The sequence below is a fragment of the Cataglyphis hispanica genome, chromosome 14 (assembly GCF_021464435.1).
Source record: "Cataglyphis hispanica isolate Lineage 1 chromosome 14, ULB_Chis1_1.0, whole genome shotgun sequence".
Taxonomy (NCBI): Eukaryota; Metazoa; Arthropoda; class Insecta; order Hymenoptera; family Formicidae; genus Cataglyphis; species Cataglyphis hispanica.
The window spans coordinates 6,852,752-6,871,897 of record NC_065967.1 but is presented as its reverse complement, the minus strand read 5'-3'; the positions used below and the strand labels follow the sequence as shown (position 1 = coordinate 6,871,897).

Genomic DNA, 19,146 nt, shown 5'->3' with positions numbered 1-19,146 from the left:
GGGTTGTCTAAAAAATTGTTGGGACAACTTGAAAAAAAAAACTCGTAAACATTATGCTGAAATTTGTAGTGATCTTTTCAAAACAGGTAATATATCTTATTAAATATTAATTTTATTTATTTTATTTAGATTTTAAAAATATTAATGTAAATCGTTGTATACACGTGTCACATAAATTTAATAAATCGTACACAGGTGGAAAAATGAATATCATCGGAGACCCTATTGCTAAAATGGTCAAAAATATTATTTAACCATCGGTTGAAGGTTTACAAAATAGATTTGACAGCGATTATATGCCAGGTATGCTATAAAATAATTTTATATTTTTCTTAGAACATTTTTAAAGTCAATAGATTTAAAACTTTGTAATTGAAATAAAAGAATATAAAGATTTAATAATATGTGATGTATCGTAGACACAGATGATCTACAGTACAGCAAAGAATTGGAAAATGAAGACTGTTATCAAGTTGAGGTATACATATATATTTCAAATATTTATTTATTTTATATATATTTGAAATTAAAAAACTCTTGTTTTAAAATACTTGTATTTATTTTAGATGCTAGAAGAAGAAAATTTAAATGCAATAACTTGGGCTGAATGGACACCAGCTAAGCTGAGTTATGAAAAAAGCAATTGCAATTTTCAAACAACAATGAAAATAACGATAGAACTGACAACTCATTGTCATTTGAATATATCGAAACATTCTGTACACAATCTTCTAGTAAGAGAAACTGTGATCTTCCAACAAATAATTCATCACAACCAAATTTGAAACGTAAGAAATCAAAACAGCTTGAAGTAACTTCTTCCAAACAAAATGAACAGTTTTATGATCTTGCACAATCTAAATTAGAGTTAGTGGAATTAATGAAAGAAAATTTTCGTAAAATATCGCCAATATAAATATCAATTTACGAAAAACAATTAGAAAAAAAAACTTTATGTTGAAATGCTTAAAAAACAATTGAAATTTTATGAAAAATAAATTTGTTTCTTTTTTCCTTATGTCTACAGTTTCAATTTGAATCATATTGAGCATGTTCTTATGTTAAAAGTTTTTATATTTATTGAAATTATTATTTTATTTTATACTGAATACCAAAGAAACTGTAAATTTTTATTTTAAAGTTTATTTCAAAGAAACTATAAATTTTTATTTTCAAGTACTAAAGAAGATTCTTTATTAGTTTTTATTGATAGGTATCAGTAAGCAAAATATATAATGAAATACGTTATTTTCTGTTAATTAGATATGGTAGTTATAGATTATTATAGATTCTATTAATTTTAATTTAGATCATATTTAGATCATTTAACGTACGTTAAAAAATTTCGATATTTATAATATGCATTCATTAAAATAGTCTTGTTACTTTACTTTATATTAAGTATCTATACTAAGTATTTTGTACCAAATTATCTTACATTACATACCAAAACAAAACTAAATTGTTATTTTGAAGTATTAAAAGAAACTAATATACACAATATGTAGAAATAAGTATTTATTTTGTTATTATACATACATATTGTTATATATACATAAATAAAAGTTTTATATTTGATAAAATTTTTGTTTATTTTTTCTCATGATATCCAGATAATTCAACTTTGTTAAGATACTTTTTGCAATAGCCTATATATTTTATAATCGGATCATTCAAAATGTAATATTTCTTATATCTAATGTCAGTGGATGTTTTGTGACATTTAATAAAGTCATGATCCGTTTTTATAAAAATGACCTATTCTCGTCAATTTTGTGTAAAGGCTATATTTGTTTTTAACACCAAAATTGATTACTCTATAATAAACTGAAAAAATTCAATATGTTAAAATAATAATAAATTTTTAAACTATTTTTTAGGTAAATTAATAATAAAGTAATAATTTAAAAAAATTGATAATTTATCATTTTTATAGTCTTAAAAAAGTTACATAGAAGAAAATTTAAAATCAACTTTATTTCAATTTTTTAAAGAATATATTAATAATAATGATAAATGGCATATATTATTTTTACGAAACATTTGTATTGACAATATTATTATTTATTATCATTATAATTTGATATATTTTGTCGCATTTAATAATAAAATATTGAATAGTTATACCATACAAATATACTATTTGTAAATACGTAACTTACGATAATCTTTCTCTTACCTTTGGAAATAATCGTTGATTAATATATGCCGCATGTTATTATTATTGAGCCTATCATTTCGACAAGGTATATTTCCATTTTGTAAAATATCTTCCCATGGAGCAGGCAATTGTAATGTAGGATTATCTGCTGGTAATAGATCTCCAGCACGTCGAGCAATATTATGCAACACAGCAGTTGCAACGATTATAGGTAATACTTTATCCACTTTTTGAAATCGAGATCCAAGTGCTAAAATAAGAAATCTCCTCTTCCATATTCCGAATACACGCTCAATAGTATTGCGTGTTCCTATATGCGATTCATTATATAACTGTTCTGCCCGAGTGCGTGGATTTTGTAAAGGAGTCATAAAATATGGACGAATAGAATAACCACCATCATCTAAAAGCAAAGAATTTTCAAACATTCCACCTTCGAATAAGACTCGTATCCTGGAATTGTTAAATATTGTAGCATCATGCACTGATCCTTGCCAACGGGCCACAATATCTGTTATCTCTAAATTAGCATTACAAATTGCTTGAACATTTATAGAAAAGTATCCTTTTCTATTTCTGAAATATTCGGCGTCGTTTCCACTTGAAATAAATAAATAATATCAGTTAATATTTGTAATTAAGAATGGAAATTTTATGCAACAAGGATCAAGGTAAAAAATAAATCAATCTATTATAAAAAATAATGAATAATAAATGAACAATTCTAGGAATGTAGAATGTATTTTCTATAAAAGCATATATTATTCTTTATAAAACAAGATAAACACCATATAAAGTATACCTTTGATGGAAAAACACATATTTTAGTGATTAATTAAATAAAAAATTATACATAAAGTAAAAATAAAAAGTTTGTTTTTAAATTCATTAAAAAAACATAAAATAATTTTAATTTAAACTATTTTTTAAAATTTTTTCTTCAGAATGTAATTTAAAAATTTATGTGTGTTTGTATGCATGTGTGTCTATTCTTACACAAAAATATGCACTAATATTTTTAATATAAATGTATATTTTATAAAATATTAGATATTACTCACCAAATGATTGTATTTTTATGAAGTACAATCTATGCAACCTATTACTTTTGGGAATCGTGCAATATCGAAAAACTTGATTTGTTCTCTATCTTTATTTCTTCAGCAAGCATAAGAAACTTTATGTATCTTGGTCGAAGACGAGCAATAGCCATTAGTCACTCGATGAATAATTCTGTGAGAACTTGTTTTGCTCACTCCTGAAAAATCTACTGATAGTAAATGATTCCCAGTTGCATAGAATCTCAATGTTAGAAGGAGTTGGTTCATTGGAGATATGGCATGGTTTCTAGTAAAAAAAAGCAGTTTTACTATAATTTATATTAATCATTTTATCTCTTGTTTATTTATTTGTGGTCAGAATGTAAAGGATATTGAATTAAATAGTGTATACTTGAAAATTATCAACATAAATTTGTTAATAATAATATCAATTATTTTATATTATTGATTTGATTAAATTAAATATTTGACTTCTATGTATTATTGTTGTTCTGTTTTGTTGTAACAACATGTATCTGTTAAAGTAAAAATCTAATTATGTTTTAAATTAATTTTCTTACTGTTCTGTTTTATGAGAAATTGCCTGTTCAATTTCTGTTAATACTATAGTAACAGATTTCTTCAATAAACGAAATCGCGCATGAAAATCAATATTATCAAATTCTTCAAAATATGATGATCGTCTTCTTATTTTTTTCGGGCGTCGATTTTTTATTTCTATAAAATTTTCGTCTTCAGAAGATAATACATATTCTAAAGCCATTGCTAATTCTCACCAATTATTTTAGTCTTTTATTTTTTAACACTTAAAAATTATAGAATAAATTTTCACGCTAAAATCAGTGCCATTGTAGTATTAAATATATATAAATAATAAAGTATAAAACTTCGTTTATATTCTTTAAACGCCCAAAATTCAGCATTTAACTTTAACCGCAGGAAATCGATTTTAATCGAAGTTTAAGGCAGTGTGGAACGCAACATTTCTTTTAAACCAAGTTCAATGAGTTAAACCCCGGTTAAAGTAAATTGTGGAACTGGGCCTTAAAGGACGAGAGAAGGGCCTAACAGAGTACGACTAGGACTTGAGCAGAAGGAAGGATTTTTCTGCCACATCACGGTAAGTATTTACAATTACTAAAAATCCCGTTTTTTCATAAATATTAGAAACTTTATTTCAATTGATTGACAACCCTTAATATCATTTAATTACCTTTTCATCCTTTAAATAATAAGAAATCCCCTGTCAAGCATTAGCAAGTTGCTGATAGTTTCCAGTCAGTCAACTTTAATCTATTATTCTACTATTATTTGAAACATTCCCATAATATCAATACTAAGTAAGATTTATAAATTCCATGCAAAATATACACTGCTGTTGTCATTTAAACTTGACTTAATCTTGCAACATTTTGTTCTTTTCCCCGAAAAGCCATCGTTGCCGAGTGCTCATGGTACCCCTGGCGACCCCCTCCTTTTCTTCTGAATTCTTGATATAATCCTTAAACCTAGTTGCCGAAAGCTGATCAAGGTGCCCTACGACGAAATTCAATATTTTATCGATACTTTTATTGATATATATCGTTACATATATCGTTACACTGAATTATAGAATATTATTTTTCGTTAGAGTGTCGTCAATTCTGCGTAATGACAAATCATGTTAGTGATATTGTTGTTAGGAAGTCAGAGAATAGGGCTGCTGGCGACATTACCGTTTTCCCTAAAATTCCACCGTTGCCGAGCGCTTATTACGGTGCCCTGGCAACATTCGACCTCTTTTCTAAACCTTCTCTTTCTATCAGAAATTTAGAGTCATAATATAATCAAGTATTGATATTAAATAAAAGACCTTATTCCTTAGACAATTCTCATAATCAATTAATTTGATCTAACTAACTCTCTATTATTTAGCGTCCACAATTTATTAATTACTCTTAATTTCTATTATAATACTGTTTTCCGAATCTTAACTCTATAACTCTTGTACTGTTTCTAATTAATATATGTCTTAAGTAATAAGCCCCTTGCATATGGTGAACCCGCAATACAAGCGGGCTTGCCGTAAAAAACGGAACCATAAATCCGGCATAAAGAAACGCGTCAAAGGCATTTCTAATCTATCTCAGTTTAAACATTTTACTAATAAATCAAAACTTCGTATAATATCTTGTAAAAAAGTTTTTTTCTCTCTAGCTGTTATAAATCGCCTGAAATCCTCTCATAGATTTCATAGAAACGTTCAAAAACATTCACGAATAAAACTTCATAATAAAATCAACTTAACTAATAACGGTCTCTATCTAATAAGTGACCCTACTGGCCTATTTACGTATACGCCAGAGTTTATATTACTAAACCAATTATATCAAAATATAATACATGTTAAGGAAGGTTATCAACATAATTTAACAATTCCTTCTCGTGATCTAAGCTCCCAATTAAAATATCAATTAACTGAAAATCATTTGAACAATATATAGACGAATATATTAGATATTTAGACACAGAATCGATATATTTCTCTTATTATAATATTAAAATTCTATTCTTTAAACTTGATTAACCTTCGAATTACATATACCTAGTTACGTCCATATTGCTAAAATACCTGGTGAAACTTCCTAGTAACCAACTAGTTCCGCGCTATATCATTCCCCTAGATCCACTAGGTTAGTCCTAGCTCTCGGCGTCCCTGGGGTATAACTGGTGGAAGTAGGTTGCCCTATAAAAGTAGAGAGCAATCTTTTTGTCACTAACTGAGGTATAGAGAGAGAAAGAGCGTCGCTGAGACGTAACATGGAAAATATCTCGACATGCGCAGTAAACGTCAAAAAACCTCAATAGCGTGTAGTGTATATTTAAATAAGGGTACCGTTATTTCCCTTACAGGAAAAAAATAGATAATGTTGAATGAAATAATATATAATTTGGTTTTTAAAATTTATTTTGTTTATCTTTAAAAAGATAACAGGATTTTAATATATCGTTAGAATAAATATTAACAAAAAAAAAGAAAATTTATTTAAGACTTTAAAAAGTGCCCTATATCACATCTTAATACGAGTCTGCCGTGATTGGTCACATGGAGTAGTGACGTCATCACGCATGTGCAGAAGGTTTTGAAAGTGAGATAATTCCCACGAGTTTTCATTACTGCCTGGTAGTGAATTTTGGAATACGTCTTAGGGTGCGTTCCCTTTGAATGCTTACACGCTTAAAGCGCTTATAAGCATTGCTTATACACTGTTACGTCTTAGCAACGCTCTTTCTCTCTCTATACCTCAGTTAGTGAGAAAAAGATTGCTCTCTACTTTTATGGGGCAACCTACTTCCACCGGCTATACCCCAGAGACGCCGAGAGCTAACCTAATGGATCTAGGGGAATGATATAGGCGCGGAACTAGTTGGTTACTAGGAAGTTTCACCAGGTATTTTAGCAATATGGACGCAACTAGGTATATGTAATTCGAAGGTTAATCAAGTTTAAAAAATAGAATTTTAATATTATAATAAGAGAAATATATCGATTATGTGTCTAAATATCTAATATATTCGTCTATGTTTAAATGATTTTCAGTTAATTGATATTTTAATTGGGAGCTTAGATCACGAAAAGGAATTGTTAAATTATGTTGATAATCTTCCTTAACATGTATTATATTTTGATATAATTGGTTTAGTAATATAAACTCTGGCGTATACGTAAATAGGCCAGTAAGGTCACTTATTAGATAGAGGCCGTTATTAGTTAAATTGATTTTATTATGAAGTTTTATTCGTGAATGTTTTTGAACGTCTCTATGAAATCTATGAGAGGATTTCAGGCGATTTATAACAGCTAGAGAGAAAAAAACCTTTTTACAAGATATGATACGAAGTTTTGATTTATTAGTAAAATGTTTAAACTGAGATAGATTAGAAATGCCTTTGACGCGTTTCTTTATGCCGGATCTATGGTTCCGTTTTTTACGGCAAGCCCGCTTGTATTGCGGGTTCACCATATGCAAGGGGCTTATTACTTAAGACATATATTAATTAGAAACAGTACAAGAGTTATAGAGTTAAGATTCGGAAAACAGTATTATAATAGAAATTAAGAGTAATTAATAAATTGTGGATGCTAAATAATAGAGAGTTAGTTAGATCAAATTAATTGATTATGAGAATTGTCTAAGGAATAAGGTCTTTTATTTAATATCAATACTTGATTATATTATGACTCTAAATTTCTGATAGAAAGAGAAGGTTTAGAAAAGGGGTCGAATGTCGCCAGGGGCACCGTAATAAGCGCTCGGCAACGATGGAATTTTAAGGAGAATGTGTAATGTCGCTCGGCAACTAGGTTCAAGGATTGGGTTGTGTTCAGAAAATTAGATAATAAATTTGATTTCAATTTAATCTCCTGTCATTTCTTGTGGGAGATTTTTAAATTGATAGGAAACGCCGCCAGGGCACCTCGATCAGCGCTCGGCAACTAGGTTTAAGGGTTATATAAAGAATTCAAGAAGAAAGGAGGGAGTCGCCAGAGGCACCATAAGCGCTCGGCAACAAGGTTTAAGGATTATATTCAGAATTTAGGAAAAAAGGAGGGAGTCGCCAGGGGCACCATAAGCGCTTGGCAACGATGGATTTTCGGGAAAAAGAGCAAAGTGTTGCAAGATTGAATCAGGTTCAAATGACAACAATAGTATATATATTTTGCATGGAATTTATAAATCTTATTTAGTATTGATATTATGGAGGTGTTTTAAATAATAGTAGGATAATAGATTAAAGTTGACTGACTGGAAACTGTCAACCACATGCTAATGCTTGACAGGGGATTTCTTATTATTTAGAGGATGAAAAGGTAATTAAATGATATTAGGGGGTTGTCAGTTAATTCAAATAAAGTTTTTTAATATTTATGGAAAGATGAGGATTTATAGTAATTGTAAGTACTTACCGTGATATGGCAGGAAAATCCTTCCTTCTGTTCAAGTTTTGGTCGTACTTTGTTAAGCTCTTTCCTCGTTCTTTAAGACCTCGGTCGTGGATGAAGTAGGCCGGATAAAAGTACACAGATGTATGCACAAAGTTTTTTATTATTTCCTTAGTTTTACACAACTTAACACTGAATCGACAGTAATAATAATTAATATATTAATCGAAATGGTATAGTGAATAGTACGCGAACTATGAACGAATAATACGGAGCGAATACTTGTACAAAATAGTAACGAATTGGTAAAGAATAATGTTAACTAAGAATAAATGATTCGAATGCTTGAAGAGCTCGTAATTGAATGACTGAATTGACTGCCCGAACTGACTGCTCCGATTTTTTTGCCCCGAAGGTTCGAAATCTCCGGCTTATATACTGTCGAAACAAAGGGTCTTCGGGCCGTGCGCAACACACGCGTCGCGCTCTGGAAAGTTCTTAGAATGATTCAGTAAAGGACTTCTGAAAAGAAAGATTTTTAACAACAATTCTTCTGAGAATTGTCGATCGATATGTTTATCTGACTATTGAGTTTCGGCGCTCGTGGTCGTAGCCGTCGCGAGTCCGTTCGACTTATCGCTCGCAATATCAGGTTTCACTGATATGAGGCCTCTTATGCGCATTCTCTTCTTAAGCTTAATTAATATTTTATAATATAAAATCTTTAATAATATGGTTAATATTTATGCTTATTAATTTATGGAATCATTTGTTCTATTTATTTCAGTTCTGATAATAAGTTGGCAATTTATATAAAGTTATAGCATTCTATAGTTTAGGAAAAATAGATATTTTAGATAGCTTATATGTATTATATGTAATGTATATAATTTATGATTCCATAGAATATAAGCCTCTTAAATTTATATAGAGAATAAGCCTCTTAATTTATATTTATGGTCGCTTGATCGATACTACAATAAAGCATATTAATTTTATTAAAATCATTTCTTTAAGCATTCGCGCATTATATAATAACCTGTTTTAATTAATATGATTTTAATTAATTATAAAGTATAATTGTATTGGATATAGTATTGAAAGTTTTATATGTGATGTTTTGGATAAAATAATTATAAATATTCAACAAATTATAGTCAACAAATTATTATTATATACGTTTTATGATTCCATAAAGTACGGCGCATTTATTCCTCAATTTAAGAGTGAGTAATTATTATATATATATTTGTTTGTATGATTAAATATTAAAATCTTAATAGTTAGATATTAGTATCGATATTATCGAGTGTGAAACTCGCTCGCAAGTCTGTTCTTAAGGTAATCAGCAGATTAGTTCTAGAAAGTCACTGCCGTACAACTAGCTAGTTCTAAATAATGCTTCCTGATTCGTCGATCTAAGGAATTTTCAATTCCTTGCGCCATCGATTATTATTATTAAAGGGATTAAAATATATTCAGGTTTTAGGCTAAATAACCATATGGAACTAAAATAATAAGAGATTAATGAAATTAGTTAACAATTAAAATAAAAGCAAATGGATTACATAATTATTCCATAGGTATTTTGCAGGGATAAAAGCGGTACTTAATTACTAGCTAAAATATAATTTTTAAAATTGGCAGGACGTTACAACATGCTGTTCCCTTTGGAGTTATAAGTGCTTATAAAAACATTTATGACGTCACTGGATGTCATAATTCGTGCTCACAAACGCTTATTTCATCGAGGTAGGACAGTAAAGGGGGGAGCACACACTTTTGCATAACGCATAACGCATAATGCTTAGCACATAGCATAATATGCAGCAACGCACACGTATGTATGTACGATACATAAGAATTTTATATTCAAGATGGCGAAGTTCGCTTTTTAACTTAAAAGTGTGAAATCTTTGGCAAAATATTGTAAAAGTAAAAAGTTGTGAAAAATTCGAGAAGTAGATACAATTGACAGATTTTCTTTGTAAATTGTATATCTGAATTTATAAATAAAATATTAATGTAATTAATAACATAATTCCTATAAATGTAGACGCTAAAAATGTAACGAATATTTAAAGAATATTATAATTCATATGTAGCTGTAAAAAAAGATAAAATAATGTGATATGAATATGTAAGTAATTAAGTATTGTAAGAATTTGGAAATTATGTTTTTTTTAAATATTTTTTTAGGCGATGTCTGATTATATATCTAGATACAGGGCATCTGTTCCCATAAATATGAATGAAAATGATCTTATTTTGTACGTTTGGCAATTGTGCCTATTGGCGTTATTAAAGAAAAGAAAACGAAGAAAAAGATGGCTAAATCGGAGATGGTGGGTTAGACCCATTAACGTTGTACGTTCTATATATGGGGATTATGAACACCTCTTTCAAGAGATAAAGTATAATGATCCAATTATATTTTGTCGATATACAAGGATGAGAGAGGAAACTTTTAAGCTTCTGTTACAAATGACAAGACCATTTTTGACCAAATCAAACCATCGAGCATTTAGTCCAGAGCAACGTTTGATCATAACTCTAAGGTAGTTACTTATTTTCTTATGGGCTGTTTAATTGAAGAACGAAACATATGTGTAAAACAATATCATTTTCCAAATGTTTTTTATGCCAGTATTTTTGCATATCAATATTTCTATCAATTATTTTGTATAGGTTTTTAGCAACCGGAGATCAAATACTATCTATTGCATTAGCGTTTAGATGTGGAGAGTCAACTGTTCGAAAAATTATCCACGAAACTTGTCGAATTCTAGCCCAAGTATTGCAGCCAATTTACCTTTGTTTGCCAACAGAAGAAAAATGGAATAATATTTGTACTGGTTTTCTGGAAAGCTGGAATTTCCCCAATTGCGTTGGATCTTTTGACGGAAAACATATAGAAATACAAGCTCCGCCAAATTCTGGGAGTTTATTTTTTAACTACAAAAAGACATTCAGTATTGTGCTAATAGCTGCATGTGATTATAAATATATGTTCACACTAGTTGACATTGGTTTATATGGTGGCAATAGTGACGGTGGTATTTTTACTTCTTCTGACATTTATTCAGCATTGGAAAATGAATTACTGAATCTTCCCAAAGGGACTGTAAATCTTCCTGGAAGTAACATTACAATGCCTTGTTTTTTTCTTGGAGACAGTGGTTTCCCGATCAGTACTTTAATGATGCGACCTTACTCCGGAAAAATACTTAATGAAAGAAAAAAATATTTAATTATAGGTAAGCAATTTGCGCAATTATTATTTTATTACAATGTACTATTATTAAAATATATCTTAATCTTATTAATTTTTATTTTTATGTTTTATTAATTTTTGCAGATTATCTAGAGCAAGGCGTACTATAGAAAATACTTTTGGTATTTTATCTTCACGATGGAGAATTTATCGAAAGCCCATTAATATGCATCCGAAATATGTAGACATGATTGTCATGGCGACTATATGTCTACATAATTTCATAAAATATGAGGAAGATCTTGTGGAAGCGAAGAACAGAGTATACTGTCCTCCACATTTTATAGATTCAGAGGACTCTGAAGGTAACATCATCCCCGGGGAATGGCGACAATATACTGAAAATGTACTGAGAGATATAGCTCCCACTTCAAAGCATCATGCAACTACAATTGCATACAAACAACGAGACAAACTGGCTGATTATTTTCTAACACAACCCGGCGAAGTTCCGTGGCAGTATGATTTTGTAAGAAGAGGACAACATCGTGATGATTCATAATAAAATACTATTGAAAATTAAATATATATATTTATGTAAACATATGCTTATGTTATAATAAAACGATTTATTACATTGCATAAAAAAAATAAATATAACATTTTGTGTCACTCGTTACATATTGCATAAAAGAAATAAACATAACATGTACCACTAATTATCACATGTGTTGCATTAAAAATTAATATATCTTATCAGTAATAATTGCATGTTACATAAAAAAAATAACTTAACATGTATCACTATTTATCACATGTTGCATTATAAAAATAAACTTAAAATAACGTACCATGATTATCACATGTTGCATTATAAAAATAAACTCAAAATAACGTACCATAATTATCACATGTTGCATTATAAAAATAAACTTAAAATAACGTACCATGATTATCACATGTTGCATTATAAAAATAAACTTAAAATAACGTACCATGATTATCACATGTTGCATTATAAAAATTAACTTAAAATGACGTACCATAATTATTACATGTTGCATTAAAACATTTAACTTATATATTACTAATAATTATATATCATATAAAAAAAGTAGAATGTCATATAAGATATAGCAATTAATAATCAAATAAAATACGCATTATTTCTTTCATTTTGTCTGCCTTTGCACATTGGGGCATACTGATAAATAATGAAAGTATTAATTGACAAAATGCCAAATCTACTTCTATTTCCGGCTTTAGAGATGACGGCGATGAAAAAACTGGAGCACATCTGTTCTCTAATAAAGAAGTAACTTTACAAATGGCATTTTCTAGAACATCCGGCTGGGATTTTCCTTTTGGCTTTATCTGTTTTCCAATTAAATCTTTGCCCCCCGTATGTCCAGAGACATTTACTGCAGATGTAGAAGAGCTGCCAGGTACATTTGAGTGCAAATCCGGACTTAAAGAGTCATTACTAAAAACAAAAAAAATTTTAACATTATTCTATGTATGCCTCTGTATGTACATATGAATTTAAAAAACATAACAACTTTTACTGACCCTATATGCTGCGCGCTGTCACTTGTTAAATCTACGATGCTTTTTATTAACGGTTTATTTAAAGTAGCCACATTTTGAGAAGATGAATTATTTTCTTTTTTATCGTGTGAGTCAAAATTCCTGAAACAAAATAACAAAGGTTTTATTACTTACTAGGTTTTATTACGTACAAATATAAGATTTCTACTTTATATGAAAATTGATCAGTAATTTACGTGTTACATACTTTTGTAGATTTGAAGATCCTATTACCTGAGATACACTTTTGTTTTTCATCTTGTATATGTTGGTCATCGTTCTGGAAAAGAAAGAAATAAATATTTTTAAAAATATAATATAAAAAATGAATAAAAATATACTTGCAAATATCCTGTAATGTATTAAATTATTCGAAAAATTCGTTTAAAGTTCAAGAATTTAAAATAAATTTTAACAACCTAATATTATATTAATAAAATATCTTAGAACATCAATTATTTGTTTCTGTTTTATCAATTTCATTATTTTTCTGAAAGCAGAAATGCGCTTTATTAGCCAATCTAATTTCTATATTATATTCTATATTATAGATAATAACATATTAATCTTACTTTCTCCTTTTAACAAATCGTTCTAGGAATTGCATATTGTCAAAAAATTCAAATGTTTTTCTTTTTGATGCTTCACTTCCGGTGGTTGTTTCTTCTTGTTGTTGTTTTTTTTCACGTGAATAGCGTTGCCTCAGTTGCATCCATCTAGATTGACAATCTTCCACTTGCAATAAAAATAACATTATTATTAGTAATTTTTTTTACTGAAAATGCGTTCAAATAATAACTGAATGTATAATTTAAATGTAGAAAAGCATTATGTACGTACCTGTCATATCCATGACACTTGCTATTTCTACCCAAGCATTCTGTTTTTTGAGGCTATCTTTAAAATCAGTCAACTCCTTATTATATAAATAAGGATAATCACGAACTAAAGAGATCAGCAAAGCATCTCCGCTCATTTCATTTTTACTCCCATAATCAAAATCTTCGTTCTCGTCTTGATATGACGAAGCATAATGATATGAATCATGATCCATTTTCCTATCAACATTAAATACAGATATGATTTAATAACAAAAAAAAATAATTTTATGATAGTTAAAGAATTTTATCTAATATTAATAAAAAACATTTAAACATACCTTCATTGAATATTGCGAAAAGGTTAGAAAGGTTGGAAACGTAGTTTGTTGTATGTAGTACGCAGCACGCAACACGTCTCTTCGCACAATCCATAACCATAAAAATTCATTCTTACGTATTTTTCGACCCCTTATGCATTATGTTTTATGCACAATGCAAGCTCCTCGGAACGAAGAGTGGGGATAAAAATAAGAGATTCTGATTGGCTCATTTCCTTATGCATTATGCGTTATGCGTTATGCAAAAGTGTGTGCTCCCCGCTTAAAAGTGTGAGCGCTTACATCACGTGAGCGTTAAAACGGAACGCATCGAACGCATGTAAATGAAAAATGGACATACCAAAAATCTCAATTGATATTCAAGACGCTGCAACTAATAAAATATATAATATTTTAATAACGGCATAATATTGATTAAGAAATATAATATTTTCTAATTCTATTGTATGAAGAATCTTCATCATCAAAAAATATTATATTTCAAATAACATTGAAATTAGAAAACAAAATAATAATTTCTTTCTCTACCATCTTGGCATGCTCGCACTGCTTATTTTATTTATTTATTACACTCACGCACTCAAAAGGAACGACTTTTGTTTGCAATTCTAAGCATTTAAGCAGCGCATGGAACGGTTGAAAATAGCGCTTATAAGCATGAGCGCTTATAGCGCGTGAGCGTCCAAAACGAACGCACCCTTATATGAATGAAAAAAATGGCGCTGTCTTGTGCTAGTGAGTTTGTTAACAAATTAATTTGTAATCAAGTTAACTTGTTTTTCATTCTTTTTGTATAATATTTAAATTTGCATGATATTACTTAATAATAAAATTAAGTTTATTATTAAAAAATTTCGTAATTTCGTGTACTGACAGAATTAACAAATATAACCTAAAAATATTTTACCGCATATACTAATAAAAATGAAAAAAATATAATATGAATATGGGTCCGTTCGTTTTAGCTGAACTGACTGCACTAATTCAGAGTTTATCTTTTTCTCTCCATATTGGAAAGAAAAAGATAAACTCTGAACTAGTGCAGCCAGTTCAGCTAAAACGAACAGACCCTATAATAGTATAATATATAATATAATAGAATATAATAGAATAAACAATAAATGGGTACAATAAACTGTTTTGATACATGAGAAGAGAATTTATTTTTATTTGTTTTGTTTTTTGATATTATTTCACAAGATTTCAAAGACTCATAATAAACAAATCGAAGTTTCTTATATTCATAATAATATAGCAATATTATAATAATTATTAATATAATATAGTAATATTTTATAAAGATTAGTATAAATTATTTTTGTAATTTACAGTTTCTAATGAGGTGCCAGAGCATCCAGTAGTATCTCCTGTTTCTGGATCGATATTCGAGAAACGTCTTGTTGAGAAATATGTAGCTGAGAATGGAGTGGATCCTATTAATGGCAAAGAACTTACTATTGAACAACTCATTGATATCAAAAGTATTTTTAAAAATTTTATTTATTTAATATAAAATATTCATGTGTAATAGTCTTTTATGTGTAATTATCAAAATCTATATTATATTACTTGTTACAGCAACTCCAATTGTCAAGCCTAAACCACCTAGCGCAACCTCTATTCCAGCGATATTAAAAATCCTGCAAGATGAATGGGATGCTGTTATGTTACATTCGTTTACATTGCGACAACAACTTCAGACTGCGAGACAAGAACTGTCCCATGCATTATACCAGCATGATGCAGCTTGTCGTGTCATTGCTAGATTGACAAAGGAAGTTACTGCTGCTAGAGAAGCTCTGGCCACTCTTAAGCCACAGGCTGGAATTGTTCAGGCTGCTACAATACCACAACCTGTATGTTATTGTCGTTTGATTATTTTTTATTAAAATATTTCTTAAATCATAAATATTGATAATCTTAAGTACCAAATATTTGTGTCATTTATTATATTTACATATATGTACATAGATAAGTACATACACATACTGTAAATTTATCACAAATGTGAGATTGTAAATTTTAAAGAAACATAAAAATTTATATATAGCATTTTATATGTTAATAATTGTAAGCATTTTCAGTTTTTAATTAATGTTTAATTTATATTTTATATTTAATTATTGTTTAATTAATATTTAATTTTTAATATTTAATTTATATTTAATTTATAGTTAGTAAATTTATTTTTTTTTCTTTAGGCTGTGGCAGTAGAAGCTGGTGGAACAGCAGCCCAACCAATGGAACAAGCTGGTATCACTGAAGATGTGATTCAGAAACTGCAAGATCGGGCGACTGTTCTCACTCAGGAGCGAAAACGACGTGGACGCTCAGTGCCAGAGGATCTGATGCCTCAGGATAGTATTCGGTCATTCCAGACCCTCGCGTCTCATCCTGTAAGAGCTTTATTAATTTTTGATGTCTCTTCAAAAATTAATTATTACACTATTAACCCGATTACCATATAAATGGTTGACATAGAAATTTCCATCCATAATTTTGTCATGTGTGTGTCATATATGACTGATAAGTTAATTCATCTTTTTGAATATTTTATTAGTAATCTCTTACTGATTCCTATATTTAAGCATTATATATATTTTTTGTGCTCTAACTATTCCATTTATATGAGAATCATATGGTAAATATATTTGTAATTTCTACTTGGCAGTATAAATATTATGTTTGATGAATATTGTTATTTTTATTATTATAAATTAAATATTATGTAATATTTCTAGGGACTGCATTCTGCCAGTGTACCTGGAATCTTGGCACTTGATATTCATGGTGCGGACACCAGCAAGATTCTGACAGGTGGCGCCGACAAAAATGCTACTGTTTTCAACAAGGATACTGAACAAGTGGTAGCAATTCTCAAAGGTCACACGAAGAAGGTAGGTATAATCTCATTTGATTGCTTTTTTAAGTACATCTTAATTTTTTTTCATTATATTTACAGGTTACACGAGTTATTTATCATCCAGAAGAAGATGTAGTAATGACCGCGTCACCCGATACTACGATTCGTGTATGGAACGTTGGTACTAGTCAGACGACCTTATTACTGAAGGCTCACGATGCTCCAGTAACTGGATTATCTTTACATCCGACCGGCGATTATCTATTAAGCTCATCTCTAGATCAGCATTGGGCTTTTTCGGATATACGCACTGGCAGATTATTGACTAAAGTACGTTTTTTTACATACAATTATATTAAGTCGCAAAATCACTCCAAGTCAAAAAAAAGCTTTTAAATAATCATTCATTTCATTACTAGAAATAGGTAGTAAAAATAGTTATCTCGATATGAAAAGGATATGTTTAAATTGGTTAAAGGTGACAGGACAAACGGGGCAACCGTTAACCACGGCACAGTTTCATCCTGACGGTCTGATTTTTGGTACTGGCACGGCAGATTCTCAAGTGAAAATTTGGGACTTGAAAGAGCAATCTAACGTTGCAAATTTCCCGGGTCACACCGGCCCGATCACAGCGATTAGTTTCTCTGAGAATGGTTATTATTTGGCGACCGCCGCGGAGGACTCGTGCGTTAAACTCTGGGATTTGCGCAAGCTAAAGAACTTTAAGACGCTGCAGTTGGAGGAATCTTATGAGGTGAAAGATATTTGCTTCGATCAAAGTGGGACTTATCTGGCTGTAGCAGGAACGGACGTAAGGTAAATTTTTTAATTTTACTAATTTTTGACAATTAATTATTCTCTCTTTCTATCTTTTTTATAATAATAATAATAATGATTGAGATAATTAATTAGATATATACATATATTAATTAATAAAATAAATACAGAATGTGTCTTATCTCTCTGTAAAAAAATCTATGTAATAACAAGTATAGTAGGAATATTTTAATAATAACTTAAATTTGCAATATTACCATTTAATAATATGAATTAATTTGAATTAGCTTGCCTATTACAAATATATATTATTTTTAGGGTATATCTTTGTAAACAATGGCAGGAATTGAAAATTTTAAACGATCACACTGCAGCAGCTACTGGTGTTCGTTTTGGAAAACATGCGCAATACATTGCATCCACTAGCATGGACAGGACTTTGAAGCTTTATGGATTGTCATAAATAGACAACTAGAAATATATGTTTTACATATTATTTAATACCACATTGTATTATTCTAAATGTCTATCTAATGGAACCGATTAATCTTGATTTAATGAATCGACTTGTTGAATTTTTTTTATATACAATATACAGTAAAGTTTCCTTAAATTTGGCCATGTTAATTTTAGTATTCCTCCACACACGCTTTCACAAACGTTATTACAAATGTCCTTTTTCATGTCATAATAGTTCGCTGGATGATTGTGTATGTATTAATTTTTTATTTCATTTGATTGCTCACAATGCAAGTACATAAGAATTAATGAAACTCTGCTGTATACTGGTAAAGTTGGTAAGGAAAATGTATAATATGAGATCTATTTTGAAATCCATATATACAGTAAATTTTGCCAATTATAAACTTGTCACATCTTTTTCTCTTTTGAAATAAGACTAGTTTGATTATCCGAAGAATTCCTGAAATCCTCGCTTTAAACACAAAAATTCAGAATATTGCATCATTGTGTATTTTTACGATAGTACATGGTTCTTGTAAATTGAATGACATGTTTGAGCGTGTCAAATAAAACCTGTTTTCTTAATTAATAAATCATATGCGCGACTTTTGAAGAATAAATATTTTAAGAATAAATATTTAGTAATAAAAAACATATCCGATATGTATTATCCATATATATATATATATATATATATATATATATATATATATATATTTACTTTATATATTTACTTTTATATATTTTATATATATTTACAAATAAAATTATTAAAATAGAACATATGTATATATGTATATATATATATATATATATATATATATATATGTATATATATATATGTATATATATAGAACATATGTATATGTATGTATGTATGTATGTATATATATATATATATATATATATATATATATATATATATATATATACAT

General features: G+C 29.0%; 3 protein-coding genes, 1 long non-coding RNA gene and 1 pseudogene across 6 annotated transcripts; 3 read left to right on the top strand and 2 right to left on the bottom strand.

Annotated features, from left to right (window-relative positions):
- Positions 1–203: 203 nt before the first annotated feature.
- Positions 204–647, top strand: LOC126854528 (uncharacterized). Its single transcript, XR_007688116.1, has 3 exons — positions 204–303; positions 420–478; positions 567–647. It is a non-coding gene; the product is annotated as an uncharacterized LOC126854528 (long non-coding RNA).
- Positions 648–2,175: 1,528 nt separating this feature from the next.
- On the bottom strand, positions 2,176–3,985 carry LOC126854658 (putative nuclease HARBI1; annotated as a pseudogene).
- A 6,031-nt stretch (positions 3,986–10,016) lies between these two features.
- LOC126854518 (uncharacterized) lies at positions 10,017–11,785 on the top strand. Of its 2 annotated transcripts, none has more exons than XM_050601366.1 (4): positions 10,017–10,133; positions 10,346–10,704; positions 10,835–11,403; positions 11,505–11,785. In XM_050601366.1, the coding sequence occupies exons 2-4, from the start codon at positions 10,349–10,351 to the stop codon at positions 11,528–11,530; spliced, it is 951 nt and encodes a 316-aa protein (XP_050457323.1). In that variant the 5' UTR covers positions 10,017–10,133; positions 10,346–10,348; the 3' UTR covers positions 11,531–11,785. The 2 variants fall into 2 exon arrangements, with proteins under 2 accessions (XP_050457323.1, XP_050457322.1); XM_050601365.1 differs by having other exon boundaries at positions 10,035–10,171.
- Positions 11,786–11,932: 147 nt separating this feature from the next.
- Positions 11,933–14,366, bottom strand: LOC126854519 (transcription factor Adf-1-like). Of its 2 annotated transcripts, XM_050601367.1 has the most exons (6): positions 14,107–14,366; positions 13,788–14,005; positions 13,520–13,682; positions 13,156–13,227; positions 12,930–13,049; positions 11,933–12,843 (listed from the first exon to the last, which is right to left on the bottom strand). In XM_050601367.1, exons 2-6 carry the CDS (start codon positions 13,999–14,001, stop codon positions 12,501–12,503), a joined length of 912 nt encoding a protein of 303 aa, XP_050457324.1. In that variant the 5' UTR covers positions 14,002–14,005; positions 14,107–14,366; the 3' UTR covers positions 11,933–12,500. The 2 variants fall into 2 exon arrangements, with proteins under 2 accessions (XP_050457324.1, XP_050457325.1); XM_050601368.1 differs by lacking the exon at positions 14,107–14,366 and having other exon boundaries at positions 13,788–14,096.
- A 411-nt stretch (positions 14,367–14,777) lies between these two features.
- On the top strand, positions 14,778–18,615 carry LOC126854512 (pre-mRNA-processing factor 19). The gene is made up of 8 exons (XM_050601359.1): positions 14,778–14,841; positions 15,438–15,587; positions 15,685–15,962; positions 16,308–16,502; positions 16,848–17,003; positions 17,069–17,299; positions 17,448–17,788; positions 18,068–18,615. Exons 1-8 carry the CDS (start codon positions 14,814–14,816, stop codon positions 18,210–18,212), a joined length of 1,524 nt encoding a protein of 507 aa, XP_050457316.1. The 5' UTR covers positions 14,778–14,813; the 3' UTR covers positions 18,213–18,615.
- The last annotated feature ends 531 nt before the right edge of the window (positions 18,616–19,146 follow it).